Below are 20,053 nucleotides of genomic sequence, written 5' to 3' on the forward strand. Positions count from 1 at the left end.
GTTCCTCCTTGGACAACAACAATCCCTTTGTAGGACGGCAAGTAAGTATATCTAAAAAGATAACTTACTCCCAACAACAGCTTGACGCGGTAAACGAAGATCTCCGTGCAGCCATCCTGGAGGACTCCACCCTGCTCACTGTGAGCCAGGTTGTGTATGGTGCAGCAGTTTCGGCTTTTCCGAGAGAGAGACATTGTCTCTCGATCGAGGCAAGGTTGAGACAGCGCATCTTACAACTTGGCTCCAAAATTGACAGATCCCGGAAACATGTCTCCCGCATTCAGTGTGTGATTGAGTTCGAAACAACTCAAAAAGCATACACGCCCCGAATTCGACGCATTGATGCTGAACATCGGTGGCGTCATCACACACTGAACAAGAGTACTCTTCTTGTCATCAAAGAAGAGTCTCTTAATAAATTGCGGGCTCTAGTGACTGCCAAAAAGTCACTAGACAAAAGGCTGAAGCGGTTGGTCGACAACTCGTTGTTTCGATCCAGCCCTTCACGGTTTCTGACAGCAAAGACCGATGTTACTGGGACTTATCCAACACCTGAGCGGTTGGAAGCTTTTTGGACTGAGTTGTATGGAGATCAACCAAACGTGAACGCCAATACTCCAGCTCTGCACGACTTCAAAGCATTCTGTCGGGAACACCGTCGGCAGAATGCTGATGAAGAGAGCCCTGCAGTCAGTGTGGATGAAGTTCGTTCAGCTCTAAATGGCAGCAAAAATTGGGCTGCCCCGGGACCAGACGGCATTAATGTCTTTTGGTGGAAGAAGTTTACTTCTACCCACCTCCATCTGGCCCGCATATTTACATCATACATTAGAGCTGACGATCCGATTCCGGACTGGCTTGTAGAAGGGCGAACCGTACTGATACCTAAAAAAGGTGACTTGTCTGACCCTAAGAATTTCAGGCCTATCACCTGCTTGAATGCGGTATATAAAATTTTTACAAAAATTTTAAATAACCGTATCTTGCAGCAGATAGAGCCTGTATGGCAACAGATATATGAACAACGTGGCACTAAAAGAGGCCTGTCAGGTTGCAAGGAGAACCTGATAGTGGATCGATGCGTCTTACAAGATGCGATCTACTATCAACGCAACCTGTCAATGGCTTGGATTGACTATCGCAAGGCATTTGACTCAACTCCACATGAGTTGATTTTATATCTACTCAAATGCCTGGGAGTCAATCCCGAAATAGTGGAATGTATTCGGCGTACAATGCAGCTCTGGCGAACGCGATTTCACATTGGAAGTGGAAACGCATTGCACGTAACCGGAGTTGTAGAGTACAAACGAGGGGTCTTCCAAGGCGATTCCTTGAGCCCTCTGCTGTTTTGCATTTCACTGCTGCCTATATCTGTTGTTCTCCGTAAAACTCATGGGTACTCTGTGGGGCCTCCGGGTGATCGAAACTATTCGATTACCCATCTGCTTTACATGGATGATCTGAAGTTGTATAGCGCTGATAAAGATCATCTACAAGCGGCCCTCAACATCGTAGCAGAGTACACACGAGATGTCGGAATGTCTTTTGGGTTGGACAAGTGTGCGGTCGTACATCTGGCGAGGGGTAAGTGCTCTGATACTGGTGATGATGTCGAATTAGTGGATGGGAGCGTCTTAAGCCAATTAGACGCCGGGGAGTTGTATAGATATCTAGGAATGGAAGAGCACCGCATGCATGCGGTCTCTGAAGTCCGAACAACTCTCCAGAGCGAGTATGTTAGGAGACTCCGGAAAATTTGGTCCTCCGAACTTTCCGGCAAAAACAAAGTCTCAGCTACTAACATGCTCGCTGTCCCAGTCTTACTATACTCTTTCGGTGTCCTGAAATGGACCCGAAAGGATTTACGAGATCTCGACATCAAAACCCGTAAGATCATTAATATGAATCGGAGCATGCACCCCAATTCATCAGTCGCCAGATTATACCTCTCCCGGTCCATCGGTGGGAGAGGTTTGCAGAGTTTGGAGCGGCTTCACGACCGTTTGGTCCTGGGTTTAACTCACGAAGTTGTCAATTTCACTGCAGACGAGGATGACTTTCTTATGCAAATTGTACATAAACATGAAAATGCGCATAAGGGGTCATTCTTGTATAAGGCAGCAATATATGCGGCAAGAACCCTTGGTCTTGGAGAAATAAACGCTCTTATGGAACTCCGAAAGGAGGAATTTAAGAGCGTCATCAGGAACGCCGAGGAAAAACTACTCCTTGGCGAACTGATGGACAAGTCCATGCACAGCGTGTTCTTTAAACACGTGCGTGATCATGGCTTGTCCATCCAGCTGACGTTTTCCTTCTTAAAGTCAGCGGGCCTGATGTCCGAGACTGAAGGGTTCATATTTGCCTGCCAAGATGGTGTCATTAACACTCTTGAGTACCGTAGCAAGGTGCTCCAGGTGCAGCTTCCGGACACGTCCTGTAGGAGGTGTAGACAACATCCGGAGACGCTTATGCACCTTTTGTCGGCATGTCCAGTGCTGGCGAGAGGTGCATATATCCAGCGTCACAATGCTGCCCTGAGAGTACTGTACTACTATCTTCGTCATTGCTACGGTATTGACGTGACACCAGTGCTGCCTTATTTGCCAGGAGATATTCCCCAGGTTGTTGAGAATGACAGTTGCAAAATTTATTGGAACATGCCATTTGCAACAACCCGGCGGATAGATCACAACAAACCTGATATTGTGCTCTTCGACTAGGCCACTCGTGACATTTATGTCATTGAGTTCTCGGCCCCGGCTGAATACAACATCTCAGCCAAAGAAGAGCACAAAAGACAAATATATCAGGATCTCCTGTTTGAAATTGGCAAACTTTACCCAGGTTACCGTGTCAAGCTTGTCGTCCTGATTGTTGGCGTCCTAGGAGGGATGAAACAGTCTTTTGTATCCTCACTTGCCAAAGTTCCAGCTTGCTCATCAAAAGCTGAGTTCTTGGCAGTTAGGATGCAGAAGGCTGTTTTACTTGGTTCTCTCCGTCTCTTAAGGGAAATGACTTTGGCCTGCTGCGATCACTAACCGCCTTGTTGTGCGGAGTGGTCCAGCAGTAATGGATGGCGCTCAGGCTGGGCCCTCGGAGAGTCGGACTCCGGGGAAAACACCCCTGAGCAATTAATAACAAATAATAATAATAATAATAATAATAATAATAATAATAATAATAAGAGTGTTTTATAAGTATGAATAAAAAATAATGGTGTAAAAATGATAAATAAAGAAAAAAAAATGAATATAACTTTTTTTTTTTTTTTTTTACTTAATAGTAATTATAACTTAATTCCGATTAAAAATAATTTATAATCTAGCATGATAAGGGTCTACTTAGTTAAATAATAACAATTAAAAATTTTTTTTGAATTTGTAATAAACTAATTTTCACAATTATGATATAAATGTCACATTTTTATTTTACAAAATATATATATTTTATTATTTAGAAACACTTGATTGCGAATATAGACGTCCTCCTCCTGATAAATTTTTAAACGGTTTTTTTAATTTATTTTTCATATCTTTCTTTTTTAATATTTTTTTAAACATTTTTATTAATGATCGGTCGTTTCGTTTTGTATCCTTCTCAAACAAATTAAGAAAGGATGATAAGGATTTGTTATTACTAAGCCAATGAAGAACAACAATACAATATTGACCACAATAATTGGAGTTAATATCCTGTAATTGTTGCTGGTTCCACTTGTATCCTCCTCTACAATTTCTTCCAAGGCGCTGAATAAATCGAGAGTCACTGGGGGGTCGTCCGAAACTGTCGAAATAGATTCCGTGTCCATGTTTATTGACAAAGAATGCGACCCAGTGGGTTCCGGGTTTGGTATGATCATCGGTGTTGGCAATAATTGCACAGGGTCTAGGCCAGATGCAGGGGATTTTGTCTGATGGATAGACTCCTCCAACGCTTGCATCAGTATAGGGTAAAAGTTTTACTAATTGAAGAGTGTCCATAAAATTGTCTGTACAGCGAGGTGTCACACTGAATACTGATTCATCTTCTTAAAACTTTTAGTTATATACTTTTAGCCAAAATTACTAGTAATAATTTTGTTTAATAATCAAGGAAGCGGATGATCAGCCATCACTAATCCAAATATTGCTCTCATTATATAAAAATATACACTATTTCTCTTTAATTATAATCTACTATAACCTGGCGTGATGAATCAATTTCCAAAATGTTATCAAACTCTAAGTATGTAATGCAGTTTACATTAACTTCAAGAGCTTTACTAAAACGTACTTCTAGTCTGAGACTTCCGTTCTTAACTAAATTCCAATGAGAAGCCAAATTTGCGGATAGGTCTGGTGTTAAATCAAAAGCATAAAGAGTGCTTCCATATTGATAATCTAAGCGTGTGATCCATGACCCCGTATTTTCGAAGTGTACACCCGTTCCACTAAATAAGGTGTTATATGCTTCTACCTCAGAGTAATTATCTTTACCAAATTCCGGCTGTAGTGCCCTACCCAATACTTGTTGGCCATCGATGTATAAACAAAGATAGTTTAATGAAAAAGTTTGAAAATTGAAAGGATTATGTGTTTTGGAACCGTTGTACGCTCTATTGTCTACAAAACCAACTATTATTCTTTTAGGTAATTGGCCCAATACCACATTATCGATAGTATTTCCAAGTATTCCTTTGGATAAAACAAACGATTTTACTTCAACTCCAGTAAGCGGATACTTTGCAGTTGTTTGACCCAATGTTCTTGCATGAGCTATTAAAATACTCGGGTTAATTTTCACTCTTCTCGTTATTAACATAGCCTCTAAAATCTTGATAATGTAGTTATTTTCACTTCCATTCATAAGACAAAATGTGTTTTTTGATCGAACTAAACGAATTCTCATTTCTACTCCGTTAAGTAAAAATTTATCTTGATTAAAAACATCACAATGTAAATGACCCATCATTTCAAACTCTTTTCCATTCGTTGTGAATGTCATTCTATCTTTTAGACCCTTATTTTTATCCTTTTCTACACTATCAAATTCCCCTAATGTATCCATACTCCACAACGCCATTTTAAGATGAGTAGTTTTTGCATCGACTCCATAATTTAAACATGATTCAATATAAGCTCTATAAGCGTAGGCATTATTAGGTGGTGAAATGATTTTTTGATTGAAAAAGACATCTACTTGATTAAACATTGAATGTAAAAAATTATTTATTGGACCCACAACATCATTTTCAGCAACTGTACCATCACTTTGTACAATTTTTGCTTTAATTTTTATCATAGTATGTGATAAGTCAATGTATTCTTCACCGAGTCCAGGTATAACAAATTCTATCGGAGTATCGTCCGATAAAGATGCCATAGGGTTGTAATATGTCCATTGCGATTGTTCAATACTTGTTTGCGTTGGAGGTAGTGTGAATAAATCTAGTTCAGATTTTGCACACTCCTCTGAGTGAGAATGTAAAAATGACATTTTGTATTAATTAAATATATCATAAACGTCACGCTTCTTAGATTTTTTCACTTTAGGTTTATTTTGTTTTGAAGTTTTCCTCTTTTTGGTAGCGTATTTTTTCTTACTACTATGCTTCCGCACTCTTCCGCGGTTATGTACTTTGTGAGTTAATCTACGTATTCGCTGGCTTTTATACCCCGACCACGCATCATCTCATCCCTGTTTCTGTAAGTCTGTGTTCCAATGATTGTTTGAAAGGTACTTGACCCGTTGCAACATCACTTAATACATTCACCCCTGTATGAACAGCCTCTTTTCCTATTGCACGTGCTGCTTTTCCAAGAAAAGGTACTACTCTACGAAAGAGTCCTCCCAGAAAAACACCTATTCCATGACCATGTTGATAAGAGCCGACAAAAACTTTACCAAATCTATTATATTTTTCTTTATAACCTCCACCCGCCTGATTATTATAGTATTCAATGTAATGAGACATTTTTTAATCAATTCTCTTAAAGTGAAGTGTCACGTTCAAAGACCCGTACTCAAATGACATAGGATCACCATTATTATTTCTTATATCTATTTCAATTGTTCTAAAAGAATTCGATATAATGGGTATATAATTAGGAGCGCCGTAATTATTGGTGATAGTCATTCCGTATGAATATAAACTTGTTTCTAAAGTTACTGCTCGTAATAACGACGAATTTATGTCTCCAGTTACATATGGAGCACAAATATCGCAATAAATGAAAAACCTATCGGGTATCCCTCTTGTCAAGCTGAAGGGTCTTTCACTTACATTTATATATTCATAACTATCACTGCCTTTTGTACCTAAAAGAAAGTCTGTTTGATTGGTTCTATCGTCATAGCGGTTAAAACCTAAAATATCTAATAAAGTTGAAGATAACAGAAGACGATGACTGGTATCTTTACATTTCTGAGGTTGACAGATTCTTTTTACAGTGGTAAATCCTGAATCATTTATTTTAAAGTGAAAATGTTCTGCAGTATCAGGGAAGTTATTCAAAGCGGACATGAATTTCCTGTGGTCTGTATAATGTCCTCTGGGTAAGTAAAAATCTGAATATATATCAGGAACTCCATAGCCGGCAGGGCCAGCGCTAACTAAATACACCCCTCCTTCTTTTTTTGACTGAATGTGAAAAAAACTTGCAGGGAACTGTATTTCTTTTAATCCTACTACCCATTGCCCTTCCAATTTAATATGATCTGGTAGCATTGTTGTGTAATGAGCTGCCGTGTTGTCCGGAAAATAATTCATACTACTATCACTTGGTAAAACCATAAGAAACTCTGTTTTATTCATTCTGATATTGTTGATGCAAGAACCCAAGAATTGAATTTGTCTGGATATCCCTGCCACTTTACAAAATATTATTTATTTTTTCCTTTTCCTTTGGTTTTAATGATTTTTTCAATCAGAAATTCTTCTTTTTCAAGATCCTTAATCACTCACACTATTTCTTGTTCATAGAAAAAAACCATCAATTTCTTCACCATTTAAATCTTTTAATTCATAAATAGGAATATTTTGGCGTAGTTTAGTTTTTGTAACTTAAAAAATTTCTTTAGTATAACCAGCCCCATAACCTTTCTCGAACGTAGACTTATATTTACTGATCCGTACATAATCATTCACCTTATATTTAAAGAGTTTTTTTCGAGGTCTTATCACTGGATATCGTTTTTGAATATTACGAAACACCTCCCCAGCGTTATCTAAATTTACTGATGCAGGCTCCATCCTTATCGAGCTATGTTTTGTATGATTATAAGCCTCAACTAATTGTTGTAAAATATCAATGTATTTATAAGTTTTCCGATGACTAAAATACCGCCACATTCGTTCTTTCAAAGTTCTGTTAACACGTTCTACTACACTTGCTTTTACATCGGGGTTTCGTGCAGTTCTATAGTATATGTCTTTTGATTTTAAGTATTCTTGCACAGTACCTGCTACAAATTCCTTTCCTTTATCTGTTTGGATCATGAAAGGTTTACGTCCATTACTTCGGTCAAAAATATTTTTAAATCCTTGCATCTCAGACTTGGCAGATTTATCTAATAAGGGTTCAACCCATACATATTTACTTAATACATCTATTACAACAAGGAGAAATGAGACACCACCCGAGGCAAAAATTTGAAGCTTGAATTAAAGCTGTTGACACTGATTTTGAGCTTAGGTCAAACTGTTCAAGCTGAATTGAACTTAGCATGAAACTGACTGAGCTGAATTGAAACTAAAATCAAACTGTTGAGCCTGATGTAAGCATCAAGGTTCAAACTGAATGAAACCAAAGTATTATTTAGGCTCTCCAGTTTTAAATCAGTATAAACTTTTTAAGCTTTTTTGACACTGAACGTCCTTCTGTACAATAAAACATGAACCTGAATTGATGCTGACGAAATTGTTTGTTGGAGTCAGTCTGATAAGGTTGAAATCAGACTTATTTTTTATTCATTTTTTCCAGTCAAAAACCTTTTTTCAACCTGATCAAACCTAATTATTAAAATTAGTTTTATCAGTATTGAAGTAGGATTATTTTTAGAAATTTTTCATTGCATTTCATCATGTACACTTATTTTATGGATGAGCTTTTCAGGAGTAATTATAATAATAGTTAGGGGTAATTATATTAATCATGTTATAAAATTAGAATTGTCCCTGATGTTTGTATTTATTCAAGTTCTTTTACATTTAAAGGATGTATAATATATGAAATGTTATTAATATTAATATATATACAAGGTGCAATTAAATTATTTACTTCAATAGCTTGGACAATATTTGTGTTTGAAGCAGTATAAAAAAAATTAGAGCTTTCAATCATACAATTATTACCATTCACCACATAAAAATTATTTTTTACCATTTGATGAATCACTGCAAAATATTTGAATTCACAATTACAGTTATTTCGATGACATTCACATTTTAAATATTTTACAAAGCAAATTATTTTGCCAATTTTTTCAACATTGTTATCAATATATTTTACCACTGACGTACATGTTTTTACTTCTCTGGTATATTCTTCTGATACGTATAATATATTTTTTTTTAACAATCTTAAAAATTTACACATATAAACATTGTTTATTGTTATCCTACTATTATTCATAGCATTTATAATGATGTTCGGAATTTCTTGAAGAGTTTTGTAGCAACCTACGCTGTATCCATCATCACATACTTTTTCCGTAATCTTGGATTGTTTTTTTTTATTATTACAAAAATCTCGAATGTCTTCATTTTCAATAGTTTCCATATATTTGATCATTTTTATTGAATGATTATGACCATTAGCAACTTGAGATCCTATGTATCTAGTACCGTGAATTTGAAGCAGTAATTGTCCGTTGTAATCTTCGTAAGCATAGCAATCATGAGCCCAGAGCGGTCCTTGCAGTCTTACACAATTAGGTAAATGCAATAACAAATGAACATTAATGGATGAAAATCTTTTACCATATAATTGCTCAAATTCTCGAACAAATTTATTTAATAAGTCGTCAGCTTGATCAATCATAATTCTCGTTACTCTATCAGAACTTAAATAATAAATGGCAGTAATTAACAGCAAACAATGATTGAAGTATTCAATTTTCATAATGCCTTCAAATACCGGTATGAAATAATAATAGAAAAAATTTTTCATTTCTGAGGCTTTCCAGTGAATTAAATCGTTAGTAGATCTTGGCATGCGGTGGACAAATTTAGGCGGTTTGATAACCTTTAAACGATTATTTATCATTTCTGTACTTTCATATAAAGAAAATGGTTCATGTCTGTAGGAAATATTAAGCACCAAAGTTAAAATTTTTTTTATAACACCACCATCAACGGCATGCATACGATCAATGCACATCCCATTCATAAAATCTGGCATTAATTTTGATAACGCTGTAGATCCTCTAATTCCGAATTGAGGGCTATCGGGTGTAGCTTGTAAAGCTAGTCTTTCACACTCTTCGGAAGTTTTTAATCGCAGATTGTCGCAGTATGGGTATACTTGCAAATGTGATCTAGCACCGATTTGTAAAATTTCACCTTCAGTATAACATACTGGACATCCATACTTTGCATTAAAATTCACAAAATTTAAACAGTCAGTCTTTGCTGGTAAATCACATACGCCCATTAATAGTATAGCTTTCAGAGTAATTTCATTTCCTCTAGGTAGAGTAATTTTGACACCTGTATATAATTTCTCGAAGACATCTCGGTAGGCATAAAAGAATGCATTGAAGTGTGATTTTTTTCACCGTACCACAGTCCTAAAAGTAACATATTATAGCTTTTCTTTCTTTCTTCAAATGGTAATTCATTTATAGTCAAATAAATAGGCCATGTGCCAATCTTTGAAGATTTGAATACGGGAATACCGTCGGTATACCAGCTAAAAGATATGTTATTCGAGCTTGATAAGAACCCATTAGTTGTCCAGGTTTTATATAACTCGCCGTCATAAATATCTGTTATGACATCATCTATTAATGGCCGTTCAAATCTTTTTTGCAAAGAATTGAAAAAATTTTCTCGAGAAAACATTTCTTGTAAATTTTTGACGAGAGGCATTTCAATAAAATAAGAATTTTTAGTTCCGGGACACATTGGACACACATCATTGCTATTATTTAGTTGTTTAGCGCAAGATGGACAGTAAAAATGTTTTTTAATATCTTCTTTATCCAAATTAAAGTATTGCTGAAATTTATATAGGCTATTTTTAATCAGCTCTCTACCAGGACAATGCAATTCAATAAGTGCGATCAAATCGGCGACACTTGTCTGAGTTAAATGATGTTTTATGCAAAACGACAAAATAGCCAACATACTTTCTCGTTTGCTAATTTCAGCACCATAATACAAAAGGTTATTATCATCATCTTGATCAACTGCTCTCCTATCATCCTCTTCATCTTCATCATCATTTAATTCTTCATTTTCTCTAACCGGAATTTCAAAAATATTTCGTACATTTAATAAATCTTCATCATTACCATTTATATCAAATCCTGGAAACTCGTTTTGATCGAACTCGTCAATCAACCTGGAAGAAAATTTAAAATTATTGTAAGAAAATAAATAACATAAAAAGATTATTTAAACAAATGTTTATTTTCTTACTGTTGGTCTTCAGCACGAACATCTTGCATATGTACATCATGATCATTCTGCATGACAGGTATGACTGGCAGGTTATGAATGCTAAATAAAAAAAAAAAAAAATTAATTTAAATATCAAAATCCGTGCGTTTATACAAAAAAAAACACAATATACTTTTATTATCATACATGATCAAAAAGATTAAAAGAAATATAACTTTAAATGAATAAAATAATATTTAAATGTAAAAATATTAATATGAAGGAAAAAATTTGTACTTACATTGGCTGATCAAGAATTTCATTGGCATAATTTTCAATCTGATTATCATTAATAAGTTCTTCATTATTAATATTTATTTCAATGTCAATATTATGAATCTCATCATTACCATTTTCTTGATTATTTTCATTTGCATATTGATTTATGAGAGGTCTAAGTCGAGCACGATACTGTTCATGGCTTAGATCTCTCAAAGGCTTGCGAGACATTGTAAATTTATGAAAAATATAAATATAAAAGTTACTATCACAACAAATTATTTTTACTTGCTCTCTAATTAAAATAATAAATTTGAAATGCCACGTGTGATAAGTTGTACGATTAAAGATATACTGTACTTCTTGTTGCCACTACTACCGCTTCTGCATGCGTGGACGTGCGCGAGCATGTCCAATATAATACGCGATCTACTGGCAATGCGCGCAACTTTACGAGACCGTCGTTGAAGCTCCGCCATTGATAAAAAATATAGCGGTTGTCTTTGCATGTAATAGTTGCGTTCTTTAAAATAATTTCCAAAAAATTAAAAATTTTTACTTCTGGTGAAAATAAATTAAAGAGGTGTTCATTTCGAGCGTAGTATAATAGCAATTATAAAAATTATTCGCGTTTTAATTTTTTTATAAATTTACATTTTCGGGTTGACTAATCCAACGCTAACATGGGTGGACGAAAAAAACAATTTGCAAGGCTTTGGTGTTTAAAGAATAAAGAACATTATGTTGTTCCTTTGGCAACAATACCAAAAATGCATCGTGAAATTGGTAAACTTTTTAATTACCACCGTGTGGAAAATAAATTACTTGAAATCAGCGGTAAGTGATCAATTTTAACCTCACTTTTCTATGCTGAAGGTCTATTTATGTTAAGTTGAATAAGAATGCACTAATTTTCATGACACTAAAATCAGCAAACATTTAACTATTTTGAGATTTTAACGATCAAATCAATTAGTTATAAAAAAAAACAAAAAAATTTTGAGATTTTTTGAAATTTTTACAAATAAAATTGTTTTAATAATATTTAAATTTATTACAGTAATTTTTTTATTTAAAAAATTAAAAAAAATTGTCAGATGTCTGCTCATTTCAGTATCAAATTTTTTTCTTGCTATAAAATATATAATCATAACTTTTATTAATTCCTCAGATAATGAAAGTGAATTACGAAAAAAAGCAATCGATGAGCAAAGTGTGTCCCCTAAATTACCAGACGACATAACGAGTACTAAAATTACTAATTTAGCAATAAGTAATTCCAACAAAAGAATGATTGATGATAAAATTGGGCTGGATAAAAGTATTTTTGAAGCAAAAAACAGTAATAATCTATTACCAGCTGAAAATGCTGCAACAAATTTAGAGACATCACTTGTTGGTCGAACATCATCTCCAACATTAAAAAATAAAAAACAAACATCTCCAGTTAAAAATAATGTGATGGAAGTACAGTTGCTGCCGATTACTACATCACCTCCTCTGTCAAATTTTTCATCAACAACTGAACCACCATCGTCCGCATCATTGGTAAATCTAAATGAGACATCTGTAGAAGAAGACGGTGTACTAAACTTGAAAACAGTGCCAAGAGATAAATCATCTACTCAGTCTAATGTTTTGTCAGATATGCAACAAACAACGTCTCCATTCCTGATGGAAAAGAATATGACATCACAACATACATCATCAACTTGCAGCCCTTTCTCATCAACAGGAACAACTCACGCACAGAAAACGAATGAATTACAAAGTGTATCAACATCTCAATCGACAGTACTTGATCAAACTCCAGAAGTACCAGAGTATCAAAATAATTTCGCAACATTTGATTCATCTGAGTATTCTCATTCGACTAAACTTGTTGCTAAACAACAAATACTGCCAGATTGTGGACAAAATAAGTTCATGACTCAGAATTCCGTTGTTGATTTAACTCCAGTATCACTAGCTCCTGAAAATGAATTTTTAACATCAAATACTTTAACATTTAAAAAACCGCTTATTTCCCCAGGTCTATTGTCTTATTTTTCGGCATCAGGTTCTCAATTTCAACAAAATTCACAAATCAACGAAGATTTTAACAATGTCAACTCTCCATCATCTTTTCCAAATGTTTACACAGACAATCAAGATCCTGTGGTAGAACAATCATTGACTAATTTAGAAACTGTTGATTCTTCTATAGTTGAAGATACCACTGGGCATACATCTCCAGTAATTGCTTACAAAAGATTAAAAACTATGCACCTACCATCGTCTAGCACTGCTAATGTACAAAATATTTTAAGAAGTAATCTAGAACAACTTGCAGTTGATAATGACCAAACCATTAGAACTGACATAGAGTCCTCAAAGTCTACAATCGGAGCAGAAAGTGAAACCGCAACACTTGATGATAAGTTATTAAAGTCTCCAATATTAAATTCTAACTTGAATGGTAAAAATAATGAAGTCCAAGGATCATCTATATCGCTCCGATGACCGATGCTGGAATTATTCAAATCGTAACTGAGCTTTTAAGTGTTTGCCAGACGGTGAAAGTAAGTTTTTATAATATAATATAATATTACAAAAAATAAAGAACGGATAAAACGTCAATAATGACTTATTTTTCTTCATTAATTACAGTTACCCTGAGAGATGTGATGATTCAAAGATCTCTTTATTTAATTGTTCAAAGATTATACGAACTGCGACAAACAAATGTTTCTAACGTAAATAACATTCCTAAGGTAATTGTAAATACTTGAATTTTTGAATTATTAATCATATAAATTATTAATAATTGATAATTATACTGAAATTAACTTTTAAAGAGTTCAACCAATCATAAATAAATAACCCGCTGTTTTATTTTATCTTATCAATTTTATAGATTCCGGACAAGCACGTAAAACCAACAGAAAATATGGTAAGATCACATCACATTAGAAACAATTTTATCATATAACATTAATTGAATATTTTGTCACTCATTCAACAGGTTGAAATTTTTCCAAACTGTGGTTTCTTCATATCGGCCACGCTAAAAACATTAATCAACGCGAAATATGCTGAAAATAATGATTGGAAGATTATTGTCAGAGAAACTCTTCTCGATGTTTATGGCAATGGGATGGTACATTTCAGTGCAACTGGAAAAGGATCGAATTCTCGACCAGCGATCAATAAAAAATTATTTGATGGACTACTGGGTAAATATTAACATTAATATAATTAATATAATTTACAATATTTAAAAAACACTATTTAGCATACATAATTCGTGAGAAACAAAGTTTAAATTTTAAAAGTAATTTTTTCTTAACAATTATTAGATGTTGGTACATTCTAATTCTTGCATATATCATTTATTTTATTGGCACAGTATTATAGTAACTTATCAATTTTTTTTTTTTGATTTAGACAATGTTGATTAATTGTAAAAATTTTCAAAATTCGAAATATTGTATTGTCTTTCTTTTAATTGCCCTATGTAAATTTAATTTTTTTTTTTAGGCTGGGTTAATCAAGGAAAAAACGGTGCAAATTTAATCTCGAGAAAAGATTTAGTAACCGAAATTAATCATGCTATCTCGAATAAAAGAGACTATAAGAAGAGGAAATTAGTAAGCACTGATCAATAAAATATTGAAAATATGATATTGGAGCTTAGAAGCAGGACTGCAGCCTCAGAGAAGCTGTATATTATATGTCGCAAGGATGGCATGCTTTTTTATATTTTTTATCCAGTTTTCATAACCACTAAGTGTTTATAAGTTAATTCTATTTAAAAATTATTATTTTTTTTTTTTTAATATCATCTATCATAGTTTTATCCGAATTACTTGGTTAAATGTTTCTATCAATAAATATTGAGTGTTATCTATAAATTTATGATCATATTAATTGAAATATTTTGTACATATATACATCGCGTAATTTTTAAATGACGTAAGCATTCTTCAGGTTTTGCATTTTTATTGAAAGTCATGCCCAATTTTTATTGACTTAAAACTGAGACTATATATGTTTAAGTTTAAAAATTGGAGAGAGAAATAAATTGGGTGTAAAAATAATTATAAATCAATCGTCGTAAAAATATTAAATAATTTTAAATTTGTTTACGTCATTAAAAAATTATATCTTATAAAATAACTTTTTTTTTAAATATCCCTAATTTTAATAGACTAAATCGAACCTGAACAGCCTTAATAATGAAACTATTTTCAAACTGATGAACTTTTTTCTTTTCGATTATTAAGCTGTTATCGAACTGATGAACCTTCATTTCAGCACGTAAATGAAACTGACGTTCAGACTGATACTCCTGAATCGTCGAATATTCGGAACTAGAAGGTTCAAATCAGTTTTATCTTCAAATACAGTTTTCTATACTAATTTTAAAACTGCAAAAATAATAATCGATAGTTTTCGCAGTTTCATTCCAGTCTTCAAATTTTTGCCTCGGGCATCATTATAAGTTTTTAAAGATTTTATTTCTACAAGATCAGCCTCCCATACATCATCTATATTTGAAACAGTATAATGTAACCTTGGAAATTTACGCCGTGTAGGTCTATGTCTAGTGTAAGTATCCTGAGCAGCTAACCATTCATTTATTTTTTCTTCGGGTATATTTTTTTTGAATTTTCCCACTAAATTACGTGCTCCGGAGTATGATACAGGATTAGACGGATTGTAATACTCTTTTTTAAGAGTTTCTTCTATAGTCGTAGCCATTTGAATGAATTTTTATATATCTGTTTTTTATTACCACCACTCTATAAAGTACTATTTGCAAGAGATTGAAAACTTTGTGAGTTTTCCGATGAAATATTACTTTTATTTGTACGTTTAGGTGTAGATGTATTGAGAGGTGGTCTTTTTATATTTACTACATCTTTATTCCAGAAACTACTATTTCCTACAAACTCTCGAGGAGTATTTATCTCTTGTAAATACGCAGCAAAAAAGTTTCTACCAGTAGCTTTTACTGATTTTCGGTGACGTACAGCATCTTTTATGAGATCAACTATATTACCACCAGGTATTTTACGCCCATCCAAAGTAACACTTCCCTTATTGTCCCAGTTTAATCTCCTGTCACCATCTACAGACTCAATATGTCGTAGAATATTTTTAGCCAATGCTTGATATGATTTCGAAACACCAGTTATTATGTCTGAAGTTTGATATGATCTATTATGCTGAGTATTATCTGTTACCACTGCGGTACTAATATCCTGATTATTATTAATGTTAGAGAAATCTGTAAGATCAGGAACAACTTCACTATTGTCAACTTCTTTTTTTTCTGACACTGGAATGTTATTGTGATCTCTATTTTTGAAAAATAGATAACGTCTTAATACTTCAGAGTATTGTTTTAATTTATCACGATCATTAATATCTAATGAATTCGTGTTTAAAATTTTAGTCAATTCAGCATCAAAACGAGCTTGTATATCACCAGGGGTTTGAGATGTGGGTAAAAAGTGATTAGTGACGTTATGTAAATCTTGGCTGAAATATTTGACTCCAGATTTTAATTTATCAATATCTTCATACGGAATACGTACCATCTTTTTCACATGTTCCATATTTATTAGATTAGGTTAGACACTAGAGCACCGAGTAAGGGACCCAAAAGCATAGGTAAAAATGCTCCTCCTTTTTGATTGATTAGTTTCTTCTTTGTTGAAATATTATTTTTTTTGCTACTCAGTTTTCGTAAAGTAGCTTTGTGTTTAGCTAGTAACTTTTTTTCAGATTCTTTTAAAGGAATATTACCGTGCAAAACATTCAAACAACACTCGCATATAACTTGAATTAAATCCTTTTTCGCGTGACGAAGTATGGCACGACGCTGAGCTGGTGACGCATACAGAAGAGCTTGAAGTAGAGCTATATTTTTACGACCAATTGATTTATGAGCAGAATTACTGCTTGACGACCTTTCTCCCTCCATTACATACGCACAACTGATACATTATTTTGCGAGTTATTTCCTTTTATATCATTACATTTTTTCGGGATATAAACATAATGATATTGATCTGATGGAAATATACATGTTCTGTACCTACAATTTTCGGGTGTAGATTGCTTAAGATCTAAAAGTAGGTAACCATGTGGTTTGGATGTCGCATCAAAGTATGCCTCTTGTAAAAACTTTGGGTTTTCCGGGTATACCTGCCGTGCTAAGTGAAAAATTTGGGCTCTATTCCGAGGATTCTTGAAAACTACAATATAATTCGTGTTCAAAGAGATATCCCGCTGACATTTTCCTTGGTGAAACAAATTTTGGGACAAAAACATAACGCTTAAGTTTTTATGATGACTACCCTTGGTAAATAAGTCAACTATAGAACCGCTTGGCGACTCTCTCATCAAATCGTCAACCACAACCAGTTTTGGTAAATTATCCTCAAAATCTCCAGACCGAGGTAAACCCTCTCGAAATTCAACAAATGTAGTATCATAATCATTGTATCCTTGTTGCCACTCTGCATAATAAAATATTATTTTACTCAATTCGGTATCGCAAATTTCCTTTAATTCTTTTAAAAACCGCTTTACGAAAAAAGTTTTCCCACATCCTGTGGTTCCACATATAATCGAAGTGAATGGGTGTTTCTAGCGTGGATCCATTTTTACAACTGAAGTAATAATGGAAGGAACAGAAATATTTATAAGAAAACAAGTTTAATTAAAAATATAAAATCCAATATTTATTTTTTTAGTTTATTGAAACATTTTAATATATAAAAATTTTTTTTTTTTTTTTCGAAAAATTTACAAAATATTTTTCTTATTGCTAAAAAATTTACAAAATTTTTTTTTTATTTTCTAAAAAATTTACAAAATATTTTTCTTATTGCTAAAAAATTTACAAAATTTTTTTTTATTTTCTAAAAAATCTACAAAATATTTTTCTTATTTCTAAAAAATTTTTTCTTATTCCTAAAATTATACAAAAATTTTTCTTAGCGTATTAAACAATGACGAGGAAAAATAGAGGAAAATATGGCACAGTTAAAAGGACCGAAAATCGGTAAGGTAGATATGGCCAGTGGGGATAGTTAATAATAAACAAGAAGTCGGGCAGAATAACCTAGGACTTTATATTTTTATTCTTTTTTCGCTCGTTTGTATCCATAAGGAAAGCTATCAGCTACCCCCACTCTACGCCTTTTAGGACCTGTAGCTCTGATAATTTTCGTTTCCTTTTTCGTTAAGACCTGGTGGTATTGATCTCGCCGGATACATTTGTATTGAACATGAAAAGGATCAATGTTATCAACCACAAGAGAACGTACGGTATTATAATTAATCAATTCTGATGATTCAACATTTAATTTTACTCCTTTAAGTTTACAACACTCTGCAGTAGAACCGTCTGGCTTTTTAACCACATATGTATAAAATTTTGGACCTCCAGATACAAATGACGAAATATAACTACCCTCCCCGTAGCTTTCTAATTCGTCAGTGAGATCACCTAGGAAATCCCCGGTTGGTAAATCTCTATTACCGTCACTTACATAAATCACAGAGTCAGTATCATAGTATAAAACTTTAGTATCTAGATAATCTAAGTAAGAATATAATTTTAATCTTGCCTGCGCTGTTGTAAATGCTGCAATAACCACATTCGCCCTGTCTGATGGGGTGTAACTATCTACATTATTTATCCAATTTACAATGATTGAATCTTTGTTAATAGGGACAAATTCAGTTATTTCTATTTCAGGATCAAAAACTAAGTCATATAATTCTTCACATGTTCGAACTATAGGTTTTTTCTTCATATTCTCCCGCTGGCCAAATTTTCCCCAAAATGAATTTAAAAATAACTTGGCTAAAGATCTTAACCCAGGATTTTTTTCAATTTTTTCTTGCTCTAACTTAACCCCTTCTCTTTCCTCATACCTATCTAAATATTCTTGCTTAGATTTCTCATCTACACACTGACTAGGCCAACCGGATGCCTGTTGTTTAATTTTTAAGAAAGTATTTATATATCCCTCAAATAACCCTGCGCTATTTTTATCTTGAGGATTATATTGTACTACCTGGTATTCCCAAATTTCATCAATTTTTTGAATAACATACCCTTTTTCTACAGCTTTTCTAAGCTCACATGCAACCCATGTACCACATAACTCTCGGTCAGATATATTTTCATGGTGACAATCAGTCTGTGTTTGATCTTGACAGCAGCTTTGACATAAAGGGAACAATAATTTTCCATGCGCTCTGACAGGTGAAACTGGATGATATAGATTACGTGGGGGTAATACTCTGCATTTAATTAATCCTTGAACGTTATCTATATTTTTACTTGGTGCTATATTTTCACATGCATCAGCCACATAAACTTTGGGGTGACCGATAGGGAAACAACCGGTTTTTAAAACCCAAGGATACAGCGAACATACATCGACATATCTGATTTTTTCAATATCTTCGCCCTTTGAATTTTTCTTTACGTCGTAATATGTTTTTACGTTGCCTGTACGCCCGCCAAAAAAAGCATCTCGAGGATTTAAAGATTTAACTGATATCACTTTAGAACTATTTAAAAATAATTGCAAGTCCTGATTATTTTTTTTTTCTCTATTAAATTTACATTCCCAAATCTCAGTTAAGATATAACTACATTCTTTAATTTTTAAAGATTGCAATTGTGTGGCCTCATATCTTGACTTGAGAGTATTATTCTTTTTTTTTTTTATTTTCGGTTTTATATATAATATTTTCTCGATCATTTTTGATACATTTAGGACAACCATGCCAAAAACATCCGTGAAATTGATAAGCATAATTTACCCCGTTTTTATCAATTCTATAACCATCCAATTTTACACCATTTGGTGTCTTGATTTCTCTGTCTCGTAAAGCGTGAACTATTGAAATATTATTTTTTTCTTCAAGCCATGTAAACCATTCAAGAGCAATTCTAGACTGATTATCCCCTAAGCGGTATCCTGAACGTGGTACAATACCTATTTGCTGTTCTTTTAAAAAGTTGCGTCTATAAAACAGCATACAGGTAGAGGCTATCATGGTACATTCTAAAAAGGGACATACATTACCGCAATTTAAAATAATTTTACGAAATCTGTTACATGCTATACGTAAAATACTTACATCTAAGCGACAGTAAAAAATAATTTCTTC

General features: G+C 33.4%; 4 protein-coding genes across 4 annotated transcripts; 2 read left to right on the forward strand and 2 right to left on the reverse strand.

Moving 5' to 3' along the window:
• Positions 1-4,167: 4,167 nt before the first annotated feature.
• Positions 4,168-5,481, reverse strand: LOC141535377 (uncharacterized protein F54H12.2-like). The gene has a single exon (XM_074255280.1). The coding sequence runs from the start codon at positions 5,479-5,481 to the stop codon at positions 4,168-4,170; it is 1,314 nt and encodes a 437-aa protein (XP_074111381.1).
• A 6,069-nt stretch (positions 5,482-11,550) lies between these two features.
• On the forward strand, positions 11,551-13,369 carry LOC141535378 (uncharacterized). Its single transcript, XM_074255282.1, has 2 exons — positions 11,551-11,704; positions 12,039-13,369. Exons 1-2 carry the CDS (start codon positions 11,551-11,553, stop codon positions 13,367-13,369), a joined length of 1,485 nt encoding a protein of 494 aa, XP_074111383.1.
• A 153-nt stretch (positions 13,370-13,522) lies between these two features.
• LOC141535325 (uncharacterized) lies at positions 13,523-14,687 on the forward strand. The gene is made up of 4 exons (XM_074255193.1): positions 13,523-13,620; positions 13,764-13,799; positions 13,872-14,082; positions 14,387-14,687. The coding sequence occupies exons 1-4, from the start codon at positions 13,534-13,536 to the stop codon at positions 14,512-14,514; spliced, it is 462 nt and encodes a 153-aa protein (XP_074111294.1). The 5' UTR covers positions 13,523-13,533; the 3' UTR covers positions 14,515-14,687.
• A 3,313-nt stretch (positions 14,688-18,000) lies between these two features.
• Positions 18,001-19,939, reverse strand: LOC141535387 (uncharacterized). The gene is made up of 2 exons (XM_074255299.1): positions 19,726-19,939; positions 18,001-19,385 (listed from the first exon to the last, which is right to left on the reverse strand). The coding sequence occupies exons 1-2, from the start codon at positions 19,937-19,939 to the stop codon at positions 18,001-18,003; spliced, it is 1,599 nt and encodes a 532-aa protein (XP_074111400.1).
• Between the last annotated feature and the right edge of the window lie 114 nt (positions 19,940-20,053).

The sequence above is a fragment of the Cotesia typhae genome, unplaced genomic scaffold (genome assembly GCF_013202065.1).
Source record: "Cotesia typhae breed Kobodo isofemale line unplaced genomic scaffold, CoteBio_Ctyphae scaffold_13, whole genome shotgun sequence".
NCBI classification, from domain to species: domain Eukaryota; kingdom Metazoa; phylum Arthropoda; class Insecta; order Hymenoptera; family Braconidae; genus Cotesia; species Cotesia typhae.